Genomic DNA, 23308 nt, shown 5'->3' on the forward strand with positions numbered 1-23308 from the left:
CATGACCACTCCCTCTCCTTGGTCTTCAAAATGTCTGAAATTAATTTAGTGACACTCTTATGGAAATATTATAATATTTTGTTATTATCATTTAAATGTCTAATTTTTAAATTGTGTGTCATAAATCAACATCTCAGGAAAATGTTACGGGGTTTCAAATCAAAATATGACTTTTGTTACAAAACAGGACATTGATACATGTCCTCATATGAGGACATCATATTTTAGTGAATTTCTCTGAGACTGTACATGCCACATGTACAGAGCACATTCAGGGCTTTTATCAGAGATACCAAATTATTGGATGTTTCACCATGACCACTCCCTCTCCTTGGTCTTCAAAATGTCTGAAATTAATTTAGTGACACTCTTATGGAAATATTATAATATTTTGTTATTATCATTTAAATGTCTAATTTTTAAATTGTGTGTCATAAATCAACATCTCAGGAAAATGTTACGGGGTTTCAAATCAAAATATGACTTTTGTTACAAAACAGGACATTGATACATGTCCTCATATGAGGACATCATATTTTAGTGAATTTCTCTGAGACTGTACATGCCACATGTACAGAGCACATTCAGGGCTTTTATCAGAGATACCAAATTATTGGATGTTTCACCATGACCACTCCCTCTCCTTGGTCTTCAAAATGTCTGAAATTAATTTAGTGACACTCTTATGGAAATATTATAATATTTTGTTATTATCATTTAAATGTCTAATTTTTAAATTGTGTGTCATAAATCAACATCTCAGGAAAATGTTACGGGGTTTCAAATCAAAATATGACTTTTGTTACAAAACAGGACATTGATACATGTCCTCATATGAGGACATCATATTTTAGTGAATTTCTCTGAGACTGTACATGCCACATGTACAGAGCACATTCAGGGCTTTTATCAGAGATACCAAATTATTGGATGTTTCACCATGACCACTCCCTCTCCTTGGTCTTCAAAATGTCTGAAATTAATTTAGTGACACTCTTATGGAAATATTATAATATTTTGTTATTATCATTTAAATGTCTAATTTTTAAATTGTGTGTCATAAATCAACATCTCAGGAAAATGTTACGGGGTTTCAAATCAAAATATGACTTTTGTTACAAAACAGGACATTGATACATGTCCTCATATGAGGACATCATATTTTAGTGAATTTCTCTGAGACTGTACATGCCACATGTACAGAGCACATTCAGGGCTTTTATCAGAGATACCAAATTATTGGATGTTTCACCATGACCACTCCCTCTCCTTGGTCTTCAAAATGTCTGAAATTAATTTAGTGACACTCTTATGGAAATATTATAATATTTTGTTATTATCATTTAAATGTCTAATTTTTAAATTGTGTGTCATAAATCAACATCTCAGGAAAATGTTACGGGGTTTCAAATCAAAATATGACTTTTGTTACAAAACAGGACATTGATACATGTCCTCATATGAGGACATCATATTTTAGTGAATTTCTCTGAGACTGTACATGCCACATGTACAGAGCACATTCAGGGCTTTTATCAGAGATACCAAATTATTGGATGTTTCACCATGACCACTCCCTCTCCTTGGTCTTCAAAATGTCTGAAATTAATTTAGTGACACTCTTATGGAAATATTATAATATTTTGTTATTATCATTTAAATGTCTAATTTTTAAATTGTGTGTCATAAATCAACATCTCAGGAAAATGTTACGGGGTTTCAAATCAAAATATGACTTTTGTTACAAAACAGGACATTGATACATGTCCTCATATGAGGACATCATATTTTAGTGAATTTCTCTGAGACTGTACATGCCACATGTACAGAGCACATTCAGGGCTTTTATCAGAGATACCAAATTATTGGATGTTTCACCATGACCACTCCCTCTCCTTGGTCTTCAAAAATGTCTGAAATTAATTTAGTGACACTCTTATGGAAATATTATAATATTTTGTTATTATCATTTAAATGTCTAATTTTTAAATTGTGTGTCATAAATCAACATCTCAGGAAAATGTTACGGGGTTTCAAATCAAAATATGACTTTTTGTTACAAAACAGGACATTGATACATGTCCTCATATGAGGACACCAGGACTAAAAGCATGTTTATTACGCATTTTGGGAAACATACAAATGAATAGGGAAAGAAATTATATTTCAAAATTCTATGAAATATTATATATTATTATGAAAATCTTGTCAATTATTACTCCCATTATTACACTTCTTTTTTTCATTACATGTTCCCCCAAAAACACATTAATAATGCAAATTAGATTTAGTTTTTAGTTTATCATCTTTATACAAAGTTTGGTGAAAAAAAATAAATCAATCAATTGTTTTTGCCTATGCATGTTCATTCGTGTCTTTTTATTTCTTTAAATAAATTGAGTCCCGAAGTCTTCTACCGAGGACATAGCATAACTTATGAATGAAATATCATTTTTATTTTTTATTTTTGTTTTACATTATTTTTAATGTTCTAAACAATGTAAAGACATGAAGAATTTTTTTTTTTTCCTAAAACATTTTTCTCGGGTCTTAAGAGGCTAGACTCGCAAGACAGCTGTGAACAATTCCTTCAGCACTTAAGTAGTCCACTTCCACTAGATCCACAAATATATCGGCAGGCATCTCCATGTCTTGTAACTGCAGTCTCATGTAAAAGTATAAAGGCACATTTTTTGCTTAAACTTGTTGCCTCGTCAATAAAAAAGGCTAATTTTGGGGGCATTTTGCACAATTTTTTCAAACAATTTACATCTCATTTCAGATGAGATGTGTTCCTGAATACTGGAGCACGCTACATTAGAATGTAAGATACGCCTCATATCGATGCCATTTAACACTTGACAATCTATTTCGTGCTCGAATCCATGGGCAGGTCTGTTGCGTTTTGCCTCTTTGTAAGTTGTTCGAAATACTCTAGCAGTCGTTTCAATCTGTTCAGCCTGTGCATTAACAACACTCTGTATATAATTGTATTTTGACTGGCTCTTTGCCAAATGCTTTCTGCTGCCATATGTAATTTAGTACAACTATGCTCAAACACTTTTTTACGAAGTGCCCATTGCTGTTTTGTTTTATCTGGAGCCGTGGATGTCACCGCACAACTCACCCACTCAGATGCCAATTTCATCCCAACGGTTTGGTCAGGTCCGAGTGATCCCACACTCTGACATTTGCAGTAGCCCAGTTTTTGATTTTGCAACCATGGATATACAACTTGCTTGTTCTTCAGCTGTTCTTGAGACCAAACATCATTCATCTGATAAGTGGAATTTTCTGTCACCAATAACGTGGTTACCTCTGACTGATATAAGGGTCATTTTACAGAAATGTCCACTTTTGGTATTGGAAGATGTCTTAATTTTATTTATTTATTTTTTTCCTTTTTTGTGCAATTATTTCAAGACCACATGTACTATTTTTTTTTGTCACTGGTGTTACCTTCTTTACCAATATTAAAAGTTTTTATGAAATAATATTTCTCGGGGTTTTTTGTTGTTGGTTTTTTTTCAGCACATGTAGTCAGAGTTACAGAAAAATAATGAAAATGCACGAAATAAGGAGATTGTTTTATTTATTTAATGTGACAGAAAAAAAACGTAAAGTACAGTAACACCAGTGACACAATGAATCACCAGTGACATACATAAGACCTGATATACTGATCTTCACTGTTGTTATCCATAAGGAAGGTAACACCAGTGAAAAATAAATTTTACAAAATGTCGGCTGCAAGGTATCAAACCACAGGTTGTCAGTCATGGTATACTCACTAAATTAAGTAGTTTAATCCATTTGTATTATAGTTTTTTTTTTTTTTTTACAATTCCCTAACAATAATTAGGTCATACCAGTGACGTCAACTAACCATTGTTGAGATTCATACGCTGATTCTTGAGGTGTGTGTTTCATAGAGCACTTTAGAGATTTTTTTTTTAAATTGTCAGTAATGTTTTTAACCATCTTACATAAACTAGAGCAAAAGAATGAGCAGGGTGTTATTACATCATCACTTTGGTAACAAGAGACACTGGGGAAAAAAAATCTGTGAATATGGTGTTTAATTATGGTTATGTCATTAGCAAAACATAACTAAAAATATTATAGATTTTGCTTTGGTTCTTTTTGCCATAACAAATGTGTTTTAAAACACGTTTACAACAGCCAAAGAAAAGTTAATATTAAAAAGTCAAGGTTCAAGAGCCCAACTAAAGCAAACACTGATCTCCACCATGGTAGTTAAAAAAATAAATGTTAAAAATTCACTTAAAAAACACTTGCATTTCTGTGAACGTCTGACAGAAATAGCATCAGTCTGGTTAGTAATGTGTGAAGTAATGCTGATTTAGGAGTTGTTTAATCAGATCTTGAGAGATTTAATGTCTTCTTTATTTCAGTTGATTTCATCTAAGGCTGTGGCTGAAGTCAGTTGTAGTTCTTGTGTTTCTCTTTCATTCAGTAGCCCCTTTCGCACCGCTTTAGTTCCAGAACTAAAAGTACAGTACTAAAGTACTGGGACGATTTTTTTGCGCGAACTATTTCCCAGTACCATTTAAAGGGTTGCATTCTCACCAACAGTGGGTACTAAGAAGTGACATAAGCCAGTCGATAGTGACGTCATTTGTGCACGGCGTTCAACAACGAAAACAAAGAAGAACAACGTTAACAACAGGAGGATGGAGGACGCTGTGATCGGAGCTGTGTTTTTGTTGTGTCTCGCGGGGTTCACAATAATGGACATGGAATGCCGACGTAACTTATATGTCAAGCGATTGAAAGATTGGAAAGGAGTTCAAAATGTTCAAAAGCGCCTGCACTTCAGCTTCCGTCCATCTATCGCTGTTCTCCATTCTTGTCGAAATATAAGTTGATGCGATGTTTACACAGTATGTGTTTACACGGCGTTTTAAATCATGGCGGGTGAGGGCGTTTGCGTACACGTTTAGCCAATCAGCGTACACTTACGTCACGATAGTTCCTATGGAACTGTTTTAGACCCTACTCTGAAGTAGGAGCTAAATAGTTCCTCCAAACGGAGTTCCGGGAACTAAAACAGTTCCTAGTTCCCGCGGTGCGAACACGCCAAAAAGTGGGTAGTTCCACAATTAGTTCGGGTACTATGAAAAGGTTCCTGCGGTGCGAAAGGGCCTAGTGATTCTGCTTGTTAACATCTGTTCATCACTAATGCACAATCATCATTTAATTAATCACAGAATTATCTAATTAACTTCAACACTGATTCAGTGTTACTTTAACACTCTGTAGTGTGCACACATTGTAAGTGTTCATTTAAAACTGAGGATTTTGTTATGGGGTTTAAAGGGTTAAAGATGTAAGATGAAAAAAACAGCATGAAATGTAATTTAACAGCAATAGACTGTAATTAATTTACGGCAACAAACTGTAGAAAAACAGTTACTTACTGGCAACCGTGCTGCCAGTAGATTACCGTTAATTAGAGGAAAAAACAGCAATTTACTGTGAAACGTAACAGTCAGATTAACCAAACGAAAAAAGTTATTTTTACTGAAATATTAGTGAAGGTCCACAGAAAACAGTTATGCAAAGTCATGAACTGATAAGGAGAGTAAATATTTAACTAAACTGTATTAATGTGTTTTTGCACAAGCAGGTAATGTAGTTTTGTGGGTCACCATTGTGCTGGAGAGTAGAGCCTGTGCTTCAGTCAATGATGAGTCACAAACACTGATGCTTTGCTGCTTTATTTAAAGGCAGTAACTGTGCAGTTGCTTAAGCAGCGATGATCTTTTTGTTAAGTACTCCAGCACATGCATGTGTGCTATAGCTAATGATGAACTGAAACGATTTGAGTTAAAGACCTGTTTTTAGTTATTTAAAGTGTTTGCAGTTTTATACTAAGAAATATTTATTCTCAGTGGACTCAAATTATATAAGTTCTCATTACTAATGCCATATGAATACTAATATTTTAAACTCAAACTGTTTGAAGCAATTGGAGCAGAGTTAATTTCCATGGTAGTATAACAGTAACATGATGTAAAAATGAAGAGCTGTAAATTAACGGTAGAGGGCTGTAAATTAACAGTACATTACTGGCAACTCTGCTGCCAGCAAATTACTGTTATTTAACGGCACAATTTCTTACAGTGATAATTCTTTAAAATCATCTGGAATGTAATAAAGTAATTTTAAAGCTGTTTTTAAAGCATTTGCTGCATGGATTAAAAAAATAGGCTAATAAATAATTCACATATCAGACAAAATTGCATTGCAGCAAATCCTTTAAATTTTAAGGTATTCAGAGTAGACCAACATAAAAATCAGAAAAAATATAATCGGGCCTGTTTTAGGCTTTTCCTTATTTTTATATTTTAGACGGTGATGAAAAAATGAATCGCCATCTCCTCATTGGATGTGCCTTTAGAGAAAAATGCATCTTTATGGATTACATAATGAAAGAGATTTTGGTTTCGATTTGAATTATTTTGTTTTAAAGTAGTAATTTAAAGCTTTCTATAGATATTATGGGTGTCCCCGACTAAGGATTTTCATAGTCGAATCGGAATTTTCGAATCATGCCGATAGTCGACTGATAGTGGAATCATATATTTGGGGGCGGGGCAAAATACATTACCAAGAGTCAAGTCAGACGTTGGACAGTCATAAATACACAGGGAAAATGTGTAACGGACTCCTCGCAGATACAAACGGAGTGAATAATGTTTTATGTTTTGATTAAAAGATAGTTAACATTAAATGTCAGCAAAATTATTTTTTATTTTTTTTTACAATAGTGCTCTCATTATAATGTTATGTATATGAGTTATAACGTTCTGCATTTCTGTTTTGAGCTGCGCGCGCTGGAGATGAATGAAGCATATGATAGCCGGTTTTTAATCAATTGGATTTAACTCATTTATCTCACATAGAATACGCTTCGTTATTTATATAACATAACGTTAATATTACGACTTTTAGGCTATCTGCACAAAATGCCCCGAATGCACATGAACGCGTCTGCGCGGCTCTGAATGAACTCCTTTTGTGGACGCGTTCTTCACGCAATAACATGCAGAAACACAACTAAACACTAAAAAAAAAAATCACAGCATTTATTATAATAGTGTTCTCATTATAATGCTATGTATATGACAGTGCCAGTCATAGTTATTAATAGTCTGCATTGTTGTTCTGCTCGCACCGCGCGCTGAAGAGATAATCACCGTATAGTACTGCAATGAAGCACTTTACTGTAGCGTAACTCAACCAAATGCATCTTATACGAGATAAATAATATACACGATATAAATAAACTGACTGAAACGTTTTGAAATCACTTGTTGTACCCTACCTGATCTAAGAAAAAAAAATGAAGTCTTCCACTCTGCCTGTGTCAATTTGAGTCTTGTTAAAGATTTAAATCCCTGTCGCAAGATGCTCCTCTGTCGGTGACAGATTAGAAAGCGAAACTTTAATCTATAGGGGAAGTTAGATTTATTCACACACGTTAATATTTATTTAAAGCTTCTTTCTTTTAAGATTCTTATTTACAGCATTATCATAATAGGCTGTATATTAACTTAATGGGAGAAAACCAGTAGTTCGATGTGAAATCAGACACTGAGCACCCCCATATAGCCAAAATGACATGATCATAACACCCCGCAAATATTCGACTGTGAGATTGGGAGTTGAATCAGGCTCCTCGAATCGAAGCATTGAATCGTTGACTATTCGGGGACACCCCTAATAGATATATTTATCATATTTGTTACTCAATTAGTTGAGTTTCAGTTCATCATTGTGAAGCACTCCTGTTCAAGACGAGATGGCAAGCGCATCCTCTGTTTTCCTAATTATTTTATAAAAGCACAAAGTTTTGTTAATATTGTGAATGCACACAAATAAAAGTAGACCCTTTACAGTTCCGAATGATGTATTACTCTTACCTTTATGAGCAAAAATTACGGCGTATTTTAAGTTGTTTCCACTATCAAGAAAAAAATGCAAGTGACCGCTCTGGCGCCTCCATGTCCTGCAAAGTGGCTTCAGCTTCTACTCTTCACACAAACAATTAGATATGCGCCTAATAGCGCACATTTATATAGTTTAAACATTTAAACTAACATTGTGGTATGTGTGAACTGGCAAGTCGTGATGATTTGAGAAGGCTAAATTGCTCAAAAATAGGTTATGATAAGCTCACTGTCTACCACTAGCCGCTTGGTCGTTACTTAAAGGTGCAGTAGGAGATCTCGGAAAATGCTAACTTTAGCCTGATAGCACTGAAAGCGAACGTCCCACCCTCCCTGCAATTGCTGTCCAAAGCCACGCCCCCTGAACACACATACGCTCAAAGAGCAGCCAGAGACAACATAAATTACTACAATAGGCTACATCAACGGTTTCCAATTACAGTCCTCGCACCCTCCCCGCTCTACACATTTCATATGTATATCTTATCACGTCCGACGGTTGTTCTGTTCAACCGTAAGTCATAAGTGCCCTGCGAAGTGGACATCACCAGATATTCCGCCATGATTCCAGTTCAAAGCGAGCGTTTATGTTCCATACAAAGGGCATTAAAGTGTGCCAGACCTGAATTTAAATTTTATTTATTTACAGAGGTATATTATGTCACACTTCACACTTCTCTTTCGTCTGTGTGTGAGGAGCAGCGCAAATCCGTGATTGAATGTTCTGAAGTGAAATAAACGGATTTCCCTGCTCAGGGAGTAGGGAGCAATGAACACTGTGTAGGGAGCATGTCAATCGGAACACAGTTCATGCACGGAGCTCACTTCTAACGAGCTGGTTATCTGAACCGAGTGTGTTAACTAAGCGAGACATGCAAAATATGCAGAGCGGGGGGCGCGAGGACAGGAACTGGGAACAGCACTGGGCTACATCATGTATCATTCACCGGTGAGAAAACTTTACAGCATAGTTAGTAAAAGTACTACAATACCAGGAAGGAAGATCGGGTTGTTGATGTTTGCCTGCCATTCTCGCTCTGTCTGCGTGAACGCACTGATGATGTATCCTGTCTGTGTGAACAGGGTGCGCAGAGGTATGCAAATACATACGTTGACAGGCAGGTAGGAAAGACAATTAAAACGCTCGGACCAATTTTAATTGGACAAACATTTCTTGGTCCTACACCTTCCACAGAATATATAAATACAGATAAATACATTTAGACCACTTAACTTAATGATTGCTATCAGGATGTGAAGAGACTTTCAACCAGAATAACAAAAAATGTTTCTGAAGACAATCACCTATGGCACCTTTAAAAAAACAAAAAAAAAAACGCACACTTGCATTTAACGAACAAAAAGTGCTCCAAAAGTTTTTCTAAATTAACTTTATAAAAAATATATATATATATATATATATATATATATATATATATATATATATATATATATATATATATATATATATATATATATATATATATATATATATATATATATATATATATATAAAATCACTTTACCATTACATTCAAAAAAAAAAATTTAAATGGTAGAAAAACCTGTTTTTGACCTCAAAATAAAGCACTTTCCCGCTGTACATGGCTGTGGGGACGAGCAGTTTTGTGGTGCTTGGAATTCTTTATAATTAATAACAAATATTGCCACATTGATGGCTCAAGGTGGTGTAATTGTCCAAATAACATATTGTTTCATTTTAAAATATAAAGAAATTGTAACCCTAAAGTGTTTTTCAAGTGTAATGTTTCTGTAAAGGCTAGGGACAGAAAAATGGACATTTCCATAGAACGAACCATAACTCGCTTTGCTTCTGTCTCCTGCTATCCTGATCCAGGGGTGCAGTTTCATCTTCTTGGGATCTCTTTTGATCAGGCACACCATCAGCCGTACTAGTGCATTGAAAAAATAAAAAAAATACGTTTAACTGTCTCTGTGACATTTTGAAAATATAATTATTATTTAGGTAGACCAATATACCATTATTTCTTTCTGCTGCTCACTGCGCGCAAAACAATAATCACTGACCAATGAGAGTGATTGTAAATGTAAGAAAGCTGATTGGTCGAAAATAAATGTTGAGGGCCAATAGCTAAACGTAACCTCTATGCATCTGCAAAACCCACACAGCCTTGTTCGCTGTGTTTCACTCACACTCATTCACACACACACACACACACACACACACACGTTTGTTTTAGTGGTTTACAGGGACTCTCCATAGGCGTAATGGTTTTTATACTGTACAAACTGTATGTGCTATTGCCCTACACCAACCCTACACCTAAACCTACCCCTTACAGGAAACTGTCTGCATTTTTAGATAAAAAAAAAAAAAAAAAACACCATTTAGTATGTTTTTTAAGCCTTTTGATTTACGGGGACATAGGCAGTGTCCTCATAAACCACCTTCAAATTGTAATACCTCTGTCATACCCATGTCATTATACAAATTTTGTCCCCGTAAACTACAAAAACCAGTACACACATACGCTGTTAGGTCACCAGGCACAAGTTAATGCCGGATTGATTAAAATAAATATCGGAAAGCAAAACACAAAAATCTGACATTTTCCGGCACAGGATCCATCAGGATCTGGCTCAAATTAAGCACTGAGATGCGGTGTTAGGATCACAAAGAAGGCAATGCAAAGACTGTGTTTTTCACAACTTAAACTACACAGCATCTTGTAGTCCTTGGAGGTTTTAGATTTGTTGGAGTAATCCGTTTGCCTCTCTTTAATATTTCCTCTCCTCCTATTATATTATATGTCAAATTATTTGGTGGGACTAAAGGGGTAATAATATAGAAGCAGGCGTTGATCTTCTTCAGCAGACTATGACATCATAATGTGACATTCCAAAATGAGTCATTTTCTGTAAAAGCTTTTTTTGAACTAACAAAAAAGTTTTGAGTTCTGAAACTTACAGAATGTTTTTATAGTACGTTGACTTGTTACATGTCAAAAGATCAAGGGACATTTTATTTCTCACTTCATGACCCCTTTCAGTGACTCTAAACTGGATTTTTTCACATTAAAATATTAAAGGTCTCTAGGCCTTTTGGAGTGTTGTACACATAAATTGCACAGTAAACTGACAAGGAACAAAAATAGTTCACTTTGTGGATGAATATTGTAAAGGTAATTTTTAGAATACCTCATTAAACATTTGAAGGTTACATTTTCATTTCTGTTTTAGACTTTCAGATTGCGGTATCGCTGAAGAAGGGTATAAAGCTCTGGCTTCAGCTCTGAGATCAAACCCTTCACACCTGATAGAGCTGGATCTCACAGGAAATGATCCTGGACAATCAGGAATGGAGCAGCTCAATGACTTACTACAGGATCAAAAGTGCAAACTGAAGAGACTGAGGTGAGACGAGATGAAAAAGTACAAAAAAAAGTGTTTGTTTGAAAGATTATTTCACTAATGCAATAAGATACACAATTTACTGCATCAAAAAATGTTCAAGATCAAACATAAAAGATCAGATGCTGCAGCTGCTTTCAATTTCAACACAGTATAGCTGTGGTAAAAGTTACAGGTCAAATAGTAGGGCTGTGATGATAAATCGATGCATCGCGATTTGTGGATCGATTCTGAGATTTTCCAAATGTATCACAATTCTATTTGGAATTGATGCAAAGCTTAGTTTTAACCGCAGATGATGCTCGAGTATGGAGTCAATTTAATGCCGCATATATATGCAAAAGAAAATAAAGTTTTGTAAAAGAAAATAAGTTTTGCAAAGAAAAATAAAGAATTGCAAAAGAAAATGAAGTATTGCAAAAAGAAAATAAGTTTTGCAAATAAAAATAAAGAATTGCAAAATAGATAAATAAAACAGAGCAAAAGCAATGATTTTGCAATACATATTTTCCATGGCCATATCTACTAATTTATTTGCAATGCAGCTTTTATTTTGCGTTTCAGTCAAGTTTGAGCTTGCGATACCGTTTTCCCTTTGCGCTTCACGTTTCTGCGCGTCTCACTTTGTGGCGCTGTTTTGACATGGGGGTGGAGTCAGGGGACGGGGGCGTGTCCAACAGGCCTGGGCATGTCTCCCTGGAAGTGACGTCATCGGCCCGAGACGCAGATCACAGCTGATCCAGGCACCGTCACTGAGCAGAGGCATGCGGGCGGATCGTTTCCTTTATTCACTAGCTTTAAAACATGCATGCTTTCGTTTTATTAACAAATGTATATGTGTATTAGCAGCGTTTGCTCAAGTTAAAGAAGTTGTTAATATGAACATCTGCTGTTTATTTCTCTCAATGTGTGCACACTTTTATAGCATTAAAATGTGTTTTGTTTCATCTGGTTAACTAAATCTGCATTAATAGTGCTTGTTTAAAATCTCTTAACCTGTGCACAGCGCTCTTTGTTTACATTAGTTCAGAGTTACTGCTAGTTTTAATGTAAAAGAATGCAATTAACTTCACAAACTATACATCATTAAAAAGGTCTAAGACTCAAGCTTCATATCCATCTCGACTTCGTTTTTCATTTACATAACTCCTGGCATAAATTAACAAATGACTGTCACTGGAAGTTTAAAAAAAAAAAAATGAAGCTTGAGTCTTTTGGTTTAAATTTCGTGGCCACGAGATATTAATGGGTAAACAAACCAGCGTGACCATAGCAATCTGGGATTATCAGAGATGTATTTATTAATATTTTATTTTTAATTAAGAAATTATAAAAAAAAAATACATTATTAAATTATTATATTAACACCACCATGGGGTAATTTTACCCCATGGCTGTTTTTCAAATAGGCTACATAATATATTTTCAATTAAAAATATCCAAGTCTTACAGTCATTGACTTTTACTAAAATTGTGTTATTTACAATCCCCTGTTTATTGTTAAAAAAATTGTTTAGATAAAACCAGAACAAAAATGGGGCATTTAAACCTGTAAGCGCCATCAGGACAAATTTACGCATAATTCCTGTCATCACGTTCAAATGAAGATGTTTTAGATGTTTATTCCTCTACTCATAAATGTTAAAACTTTGGATTAAATATTAATTTGTGTTTGCAATTTTTTATTATGATGTAATGAATAAAACAATTTTTATGATTACCCCAAGTTTATTGGTGTTGTTCTCTTATTCAAATGATAAATTATATAACTAAACAAATTAATTAATTAGGTGAAACTGTGCACTTGAATTTGTCATTGTACATCCTTTGCAATGTGGTGAATTAGTATTGCTTATAATAGTCTATTTAGGGTGTTTTAGTCATTTAAATAACATGGGTTATCTTGAAACATTTTATTAGCTATAATATTACAACACCCAAATATGTATTTATTTCCTCGTAATTATCGTTGTCATTGCAGACTGGTTTATATTCATCATTAAGAAAAGTGATTAGTGTAACCTGCTTAAAAATAGCTGTGAACTTAAAACAACAGGACAAAAACATAGCTGATGACTAAAAATAATACTTTTATGACTCTAGACATTGTGAAGACAGTGGCATAATACAGTGACATACTACGTTTTTAGCCATATCAAAACAGTAGTCATGGCATGGGTAAATTTGACCCGCTGGCGCTTTTAGGTATACAGCGACCTCTGGTGGTTGAAGTGTTAACCATAGGCTACGTACTGGACTGTATTGCACGCCGATGTAGACAACATTCGAATTAAGTTTATTATGAAAAAATGTTACATAAAGTATAATAAAATAGGCCGACAAGAAAACATTTTTATCAGTCTGATAATCCCAGGTTGCTATGGTCACGCGGGTTTGTTTATGCATGATTAAACTCATGGCCACGACATACAGTATTATCACGTTCCCACGACTTAATATCTCGTGGCCACCATAAAACTAAACCAAAATGACTTTTTAATCTTTTTTTAAACTTCCAGTAACAGTCATTTCTTAATTTATGCCAGGAGTTATGTAAATGAAAAACGAAGTCGAGATGGATATGAAGCTTGAGTCTTAGACCTTTTTAATGATGTATAGTTTGTGAAGTTAATTGCATTCTTTTACATTAAAACTAGCAGTAACTCTGAACTACTGTAAACAAAGAGCGCTGTGCACAGGTTAAGAGATTTTAAACAAGCACTATTAATGCACATTTAGTTAACCAGATGAAACAATACACATTTTAATGCTATAAAAGTGTGCACACATTGAGAGAAATAAACAGCAGATGTTCATATTAACAACTTCTTTAACTTGAGAAAACGCTGCTAATACACATATACATTTGTTAATAAAACGAAAGCATGCATGTTTTAAAGCTAGTGAATAAAAGGAAACGATCCGCCCGCATGCCTCTGCTCAGTGACGGTGCCTGGATCAGCTGTGATCTGCGTCTCGGGCCGATGACGTCACTTCCAGGGAGGCATGCCCAGGCCTGTTGGACACGCCCCCGTCCCCTGACTCCACCCCCATGTCAAAACAGCGCCACAAAGTGAGATGTGCAGAAACGTGAAGCGCAAAGGGAAAACGGTATCGCAAGCTCAAACTTGACTGAAACGCAAAATAAAAGCTGCATTGCAAATAAATTTGTAGATATGGCCATGGAAAATATGTATTGCAAAATCATTGCTTTTGCTCTGTTTTATTTATCTATTTTGCAATTCTTTATTTTTATTTGCAAAACTTATTTTCTTTTTGCAATACTTCATTTTCTTTTGCAATTCTTTATTTTTCTTTGCAAAACTATTTTCTTTTGCATATATATGCGGCATTAAATTGACTCCATACTCGAGGCTAGTATTTAATCGCACACTCAAATGCTCACAAAGAGCACTGGAAAGAGCACTTGTGCGTTCAGCTGAGTCATGTAATTGCATTTCGGCTCAGAATGCTTTTATGACACAAGATTCATGTAAACACAGCCCACTGTGAACAGCCTTGTAATTCGCGTCAACCTTTTCAAACCTTATGAATGATTATTTCAGGTTGAAATGTGTGTAAGGAACTAGAAGTACGCAGATTATGGCTGTTTCTAAAGCATGCACTGCATTTTCCATCTACTGTTCAAAACTAAGCTCAGAATCGCTTAGAGAGAGAATCGTGATGCATTCGGAAAATCGCAGAATCATTTCTCGACTTGCTATGCATCGATTTATTTCCCCAGCCCTATTAAATAGACATTATATAGGTCACTAGATGTGCTGGTATTCAGTAATTTGGTACCTTGATAATTCACATATATGATTGTGTTATTGTCGACATTTCTCCTAAACAAATGTCTATTATGACCTATTATCCTGATTGATTAAATGTTACTGAATGCAATGTAGATTAATTTAGATATATAACAGGCCACAGACATGTGATGTGTGTCAGGAGAGGATGAGTGATAATTCAACACACACACACATAAACAAATGTCTGAAGCTGCAGCTCCTCTCATAATGAGGAGGATTACTGTTGCATCAACAGAAGACATTAGTAGAGAAAAACTAATCCCAGATCATGTTCCCTATTAGTGGATCAGCAATCCAGCGCTTAGTGAATTCTGCTTCATAATGACAGAGTCGGCATCAAAGGATCAACAAGAGACATTGCTATGAACGCTTAGCTGTCACAAACTAGTTATCCCTTCTCTAACTTTCCTCATCTCCTGCATATAAGCCAGAAAGTTCTTTTGAAAATCGTGATCTAGTGTGTTTTTGCTCTGCAGGATCTTCCTGAGTTTGCTGTATCTTTTAAATAATTGACTTTTTGACTTTGTTTTCAAATAAATTATTTTTATATTTAAATGTTCAACTTCTAAAACTAGAACTAGAGCTTTTCATTACCAACGATGTTTGATAATCTTACATGTTTTGTAATGCAGTAGATATTGAATTGATTCCTGCTTTAAATTTCCTTCTCCAGGTTTTTGGGTCCTGCTGCAGATGAAGCCTGTCAGTATGTGACTGGAATTACGGGTAAAGACCCATTACTCCTGAGAGAGCTGAATCTGAGTAAATGTGAACTAGGAGACACACGAGTGAGTCAGATCGCTGCTCTGTTGCAGGATAAACACTGTAAAGTTAACATGCTGACGTAAGTAACTTGCATCACTTAACATGTTACATGACTGGTAATGTTAAAGGTGCCATAGAATGTTCTGTAGTTCTGTACATGGAAATGACATACTGTGAGCCTCAAACACCAGAGTTTCCTCCTGCTTATATAAATCTTGTGAATAAAAAAAAGACCACTGAAAAATAGGCGAATCAGAACATAACACCGACTGTGACGTTAAAATGGCAGATCATGGAAAAAAAATGTTATGTTCCAGGCTGTGCAGGGGATGTGAAGTGCAGGGATGGGTTGGTGTCTGTATTCAGAAAGCAAATAACGCATTCTAATAAAATAACACTAGCCACTAAAGGAACATGGTTAGCTCCTTGCTAGCGGTAGCCTGTTACATTACAGTACATAAGATTTCACTTACCACATAAACAGAGTAAGGAGAGATGACTGAGGATGATGGCGAATGATTCATATATCCTGAGCACCACTGACAAGCATCTGATCTTGCAAAATGTGTGGTAAGTACTGCCGAGTACGTGCGATCGTGAATCTCGAAAGTGAAAGTAAAAAGCGATTGTGCATTTGAAAGCAGTTGCAGTGCCCCGCATATTAATAGCGGCTCCCTGATGCCCGCATTTTATTTACAGTATAATTACCCGACGATATAACTGCGAGAGAAAGTATTAAAATATATATTTTCCCTGTGTTTCCTTCCTGCTGTGAGCTACTGAAATGAGCCGCACTGTGAAACAGCCAATCAGAGCAGAGCTCTACATTATTATTCATGACCCTTCCAAATAAGCCAATAACAGACCATTTCATTCTAGGGAGAAATCCTAGGGTTGTAAATGCACATGTAAAACCGTTTCTGGAGAATTTTTGCCCTTACCTAAGCCACATACCTTCTATGTAGATATCAGAGAACAATTTAAAATATTGTATCAATGCATTCTATGGCACCTTTAAAGTAGTTGATAATTCTCATTCAAGTCAGAGCAGTTTTTCTCCCAGCATCACACAGAATGTTAAATTAAACAGGGAATTAAAAGTACATACAAATGAGTGATTAAAAAAAAACAAAAAAAACAAAAAAACAGATGAGTGATAAAAACAACTTTAACCTCTTAATTCTGTGTACGTTAAATTTAAGTGCACAACTGCACATACAGGGGTTGGACAAATTAATGTGAACATCTGGGAAATAGGCAAAATTTTATTAAGGTGTTCACACAGCTTCCAGCCTTCTCGGAATAGATTCACAGAACATTTGAATAGTATCCATTTGAATGTTGTCTGTAAAAACATCTGCCTGTTGCTTCAGAGAGGAGGAATCAGTTTCTCACTCTTCCCTACAAAATTGTCCACATTGGCTATGTTTACATGCACAAAATTTGTTTCAACTGAACTGAATTCATTCTGATTTATGAATCTGAATATAGTGTTTACATGAACGCTAAATAAAGTGATCGGGTTTATGTGTGCATTTATATGTCACAAGCTTCAAATCAGAATTTTTGACATGCGCCCCTGTGTTCCCACACTCTGAAACGTGTGTAAACCGTCCGAGGAAATCCCGGCTGACGTCACCGGCGGAGATGACGTAGCGACCAGGAAGTTATAAAAGCACCTGTGGTGGAGACAGCGGCAGCTTCAAAGTGAAGGAAGCGCTCGCAGGGGTGCAGGAAGTATGGCATGCGACGCAGCGTCTCGTTCCCTTGGGGAACCATAGTTACATACGTAACCTGGGACGTTCCCCTTCGGGAACTCGAGCTGCATCGGAAACGCTTTGGGAACGATGATGCCCACGCCACCATACTGACAAATCCCTGCCTAGTGTGGAACGGCACAGCTTAGGCAGAGAGGACTGAGGAGCCAGGAGTGGCATCAAGGTCAAGGCTGTAGAACCTGACAAAGGTCAGAGGGGTGGACCATCCCGCAGTGTTACAAATATCGTGCATCGAAACACCAGATGAGAAGGCCTTGAAGGCCGCCATACCTCTAGTAGAATGAGCCACTGACAGGACCTGCAGATCACCGACTCTCTTCAAGGAAGAGATGGCTAAAAGAAATACAGTCTTAACTGTAAGAAATCTCAAAGGAACCTCTTCCAGGGGTTCGAAGGGAGCTTTAGAAAGGGCCTCTAGAACCACAGCCAAATCCCAAGTAGGCATCCTTGGGCATACCGGAGGCCTTAGCCTCCTGGTACCCCGGAGAAATCGTGTTACTAACGGGTTCCTCCCTAGAGACTGATCGCCCACAGGGGCGTGGTGAGCAGCAATAGCGGCCGTGTAGACACTCAACGTGGAGGAGGATAACCCTGAGGCAAATCTGTCTTGCAGAAATTCCAACACTGTCCCGATAGGGCAAACTACTGGGTCCAGCTGACGGCTGTGACACCAGGAAGTGAACAGTTGCCATTTAGCAGTGTACGATTTTCTCATAGAGGGAGCTCCGGACTGGAGGATGGTCTCCACAACCTCGGTTGAGAGACCGGATGCTATGAGTTGTGCCCCCTCAGGGGCCACACCCACAGTTTCCACAACTCTGGGCGGGGGTGAAAAATGGTGCCCCCTGCCTGTGAGAGGAGATCCCGCCGGACGGGAATCTCCCATGGAGAGTCTTCCAGAAGGGCTACCAGGTCCGCAAACCATGGACGGCCCAGCCAGTACGGGGCTACTAACAAGAGACGAACCCCATCCTGGTGAACTCTCGCCAGAACTCCTGGGAGCAGAGCAATCGGGGGGGAAGGCATACAGATGAAGCCTCGGCCACGTCTGTACCATGGCATCCAGCCCCAGTGGATCTGGGCGAGTCAGAGAGAACCAGCGGGGACATTGTGAGGTCTCTCGAGACGCAAACAAGTCCACCTGGGCTCAACCGAACTTCTTCCAAATCAGCTGCCATCCATTCCCCGGGCCTCAGCCCCTGTCCCGACAGGATGTCTGCCCCCTGATTGAGGTACCCAGGGATGTACACTGCCCTCAGGGAGAGCAGTTTCCCCTGGGCCCACAGAAGGATCTGGCATGCCAGCCTGTACAGGGGGCGCGAGCGCAGACCCCCCTGGCGGTTCATGTAAGAGACCACCGACGTATTGTTTGTGCGAACTAGCACATGCTGGCCTCTCAGGTCTGGGAGAAAATGCTTCAATGCTAGAAATACTGCCACCATCTCCAGGCAGTTGATGTGCCAGCTGAGATGGGGACCTTCCCACAGACCTTGGGCGGAGTGGCCACTCATGACCGCTCCCCAGCCCGTGAGGGAGGCGTCCATCGTTAGCGTTTCGTAACGACATGGAGCCCCCAACACTTCCTTTCCTTGTGACAGGAACCACGGTTTCTTCCACATGTCTAAGGCACGTAAGCATGATCATGACCTTCATCATGCGAAACGGGTTGCCCCTCGGGGAAAACCCTGTAGTCCTGAGCCAGCACTGCAAGGGTCTCATGTACAGCAGGCCAAAAGGTATCACGTTGGATGCAGCTGCCATCAGACCCAACAGTCTCTGAAACTGCTTCACAGTGAGTGACTGGCCTTCTCTCGAATTCCACACCACGCCCAGATAAGTGGTCCTCTGTGCTGGAGGAAGCACACTTTTCTTAGTCTTAAACCCAAGTCTTTCATGTGAGCGAGAACAACATCTCGATGCCGAACTGCTACCTGCTGTGATTGAGCTAGAATCAACCAATCGTCGATGTAATTCAGTATGCGGATGTCCTGGAGTCGCAAGAGAGCCAGAGCAGCATCCACACACTTCGTGAAAGTGTGGGGTGAGAGTGCTAGACCGAACGGAAGAACCCGATATTGGTACACTTTGTCCCCGAAAGCAAACCTCAGGAACTTCCTGTGTTGAAGAAGGATGGATATGGAAGTAGGGGTCTTTCAGATCTATAGTCATAAACCAGTCCTCGGACCTGATTTGAGACACGACTTGCTTGATAGTAAGCATCTTGAACTTGAGTCTCATGACTGAGCGGTTCAGCAATCGCAGATCTAAAATAGGACGCAACCCCCCATCCTTCTTTGGAACGATGAAATAACGGCTGTAGAACCCGGATTCTCTGTCGAGAGGAGGGACCACCTCGATGGCCTCCTTCCTCAAGAGAGTAGCTACTTCCTGTTCCATTACCAGAGCCTGCTCGGGGCCCACCAGAGTGGGAAACACCCTGTTGAATAGAGGCTGACGCGACCCGAACTGAATCTTGTACCCTCTCTCTACATTGTGCAGGACCCATCGAGATACATTTGGCAGAAGCTTCCACGCTGCCATATAATGTACTAAGGGAACCAGTCTCTCGAGACTGGCCTCTGGTGTACTTTGAACTGCTAGCTCGGTGCCCTGAAGCGGAGGACCGGCAGGGGACGGCCGATCTAGCTGTTCTAGAGACTTTGTTGGGGGTAGCGAGCCCCTCAGGACCGCTACGTTTCCGGGGGAGAGGCTGAGGGATATATTTGCCGAAGACCGCTACGCCCTGAAGCACCGTGGCTGATTCCGCCTATCAGCCCCACTTTGAGAACGGCGAGGGATAAAAAGCTGAAAAGCTGCCGACCTGTTTCTTAGCCTGTTTGTCGACGACAGTGTTTACAGCATTGCCGAATAGGCCAGAAGGCGAAATAGGGGCGTCTAGTAGAAAGACCCTGACTTTATCGTTAATATTAGACAGGGTCAACCACAGATGTCTCTCCGTGGCCAAAAGGGCTGCCATAGACCGCCCAATTGCTCTGGCGGTGTCCTTTGTGGCCCGAAGAGACAAATCTGTGGCTCTACGCAATTCAGCGATATCATCGTTTTTAATATCTTCTCCCTCATCCATTTCTTTTAGCAGGTCAGCCTGGTATGCCTGCATCACCGCCATAGTGTGCAAGCAAGCTCCAGCCTGACCTGCTGCCGTGTACGCTTTACCCACCAAAGCCGAAGAAGTCCGAAGCGGCTTGGTGGGTAACACCGGGGCCTTAAGGGAAGATACACCACCAGGCGAAAGATAGCCCGCAAGTGTATCCTCGACCTGGGGAATCTTCCCATAACCGCACTCATTCAGCCCTACTATGTTTGAATAATGAGAAACATATGGACTGAAGAGGCAGGCCGAGTATGGTTTATCCCACGATCTAGATACCTCAGTATGCAGATCGAGGAAAAAAGGCAGGCCCCGGCGAGGAGGCAGTGACTTAGGGCGCAGGAAGCGTTCATCTAGCTTGCTTTTAGAACGCTCCTGTTGATCTTTCTCTGCTGGTCAATCGATGTTTAACTTGGCCACAGCTCCAGTCACTACCTCCAACAGCTCCTCAAACAAGACAGACTGTGGTGGCAAGTCCACAGACTCGTCTCGATCAGGAGGATTCCTCCTCAGAGGAAGACAATACAAACGCAAAGCCCTCTCTCGGGGCGCAGGAAACCGCTTCAGAACGTGCCTCCCCAAAGAGTGAGCGCTAGATCTGGCAGGGGAAGAAGGAGGAAAGGACGTGACCGTCTCCATTCTTTGTGCCAGATCCATCTGCGATCCCCACGATTTAAGGCGCCACTCTGCCTCGGTAGAGGCGGGACCCGATCCTCGGGGAACGCTGGTGAGATCGCCCTCCTCAAAGAACAATCTCCGGGAGCGAAGTGTCCGCATTGAAAGACGAACACAATGCGGACAGTCAGCTCCCTTGAGAGCTGACCGCGCGTGCTTCGCTCCCAGACAAGCAACGCACAAACTGTGTTTATCCCCACCCGTAATGAAGCGAGGGCAGGGAGGAACACACAGCCTGAAACGCTGCTGGTCAGACTCATGCTTGCCAGATGCCATATCAATAATAATACGGGACAAACAACAGTAAATAGGACATAACACACATAGAGCGCTTACTGAACAACAGAAGCTGCCACTGTCTCCACCGCAGGTGCTTTTATAACTTCCTGGGCCCGTATTCATGAAAAATCTTAGTGCTAAGAGTTGCTCCTAGTAACAAAATTCTAAGAAAATTCTTAGAAATGTGGGTGTTTCCCCTTAAAGGTCCCATGACATGCTGCTTTTTGGATGCTTTTATATAGGCCTAAGTGGTCCCTAGTACTGTATCTGAAGTCTGTTTCCCGAAATTCAGCCTTGGTGCAGAATTTCAGCCACTACGAGCCAGTCCCACAATGAGCTTTCCTTAGGACGTGCCATTCTGTGTCTGTAGCTTTAAATGCTAATGAGGAGGAGAGAGGCGGGGCAAGGTGGAGGGTGGGTGTGTGGCCTTAACCAGCTTGTGCTACCATGAGCTACCATGCGCTAATGTTGACAGTGGATGTATCGCAATGGCTCGTAGACACACAGTCGTTCAAGCTTTTCAGTTTGACCCAGAATCTAATCCAGATGGAGAAGCACCGGATGAAGAAGCTGCAAGTCAGCGGGCTACAGCAGGACGTCTCCGAATGGTTATTTTAAAATATTGTGTCTGGATACGGTACTTTAGTTGGTTTGTTTATGTATGCTGTTACAGTTATTATCATGTAGCTAATGCTAGCCAAAGGCTCGGATGAAGGAACTAAAAAAATACTTCGGTGTTCATTTGTACATCCAAACACTGAGCAACTGTCATGCTTCGCTCGTTTGCAAGCCATGATGTCTCTCGAGGAAAAAAAAATATTGCACTCGCCTCGCACGGTAGTAGCTCATTTTCTCATGGGCGTGCAAAGCAGATAAAGGGGAGGTAACCTTTCCCCGTATGATGACATAAAGGGAAGATTCCAGATTGGGCCATCTGAACTTTCATATACTCAAAGGCGAAGCAGGACACCCAGGGCTCGGTTTACACCTATCGCCATTTCTAGCCACTGGGGGACCATAGGCAGGCTAGGGGGACTCATATTAATGTTAAACAACCTCATAAAGTTAAATTTTCATGCCATGGGACCTTTAAAATTAAAGAAAAGATCCTAGTAAAGAAAAAAGTAATTCAGAAAGCATCTTAACCCTTAAAAGAGGTCTTAAGGTCCAAAATTTTTAGGAGTACGGACGAGGACTTTTAAGAGGCTTAAGAGTTTCTTTAGCTGTGGAGAAAATGGACGAAACATGTAGAGGGAGAAGAATTGTGTTGCACACAATGCATGACAGTGAGTTAATAAGACGCTACACATTAGATGGTGCAGGGATCATGTTTGTGACCAATCTTATTACTAACATCCGACACCGCGCAGAAATGCCATAGCGCCAGAAATGGAAGTAATCATTACATTAACTACATTAACATATTTGGCAACTTGAAAAATGCAACTATGCAGCAGCAATGATTTGGGTCTGAACCTGACAGCACTTTCAGAACCTTATTGTGTCGCTGTTCAT

The 23308-nt window shown here is 39.2% G+C and overlaps 1 protein-coding gene across 1 annotated transcript in view; it reads left to right on the forward strand.

Annotated features, from left to right (window-relative positions):
• LOC131530618 (NACHT, LRR and PYD domains-containing protein 3-like) overlaps positions 1–23308 on the forward strand; it is a 79119-nt gene that overhangs the window by 31934 nt on the left and 23877 nt on the right. The window contains 2 exon segments of the mRNA XM_058760981.1: positions 11199–11372; positions 15861–16031. Of these exon segments, the coding sequence (XP_058616964.1) occupies positions 11199–11372; positions 15861–16031 (345 nt within the window).

This window comes from Onychostoma macrolepis, chromosome 22 (assembly GCF_012432095.1).
Source record: "Onychostoma macrolepis isolate SWU-2019 chromosome 22, ASM1243209v1, whole genome shotgun sequence".
Lineage (NCBI taxonomy): Eukaryota > Metazoa > Chordata > Actinopteri > Cypriniformes > Cyprinidae > Onychostoma > Onychostoma macrolepis.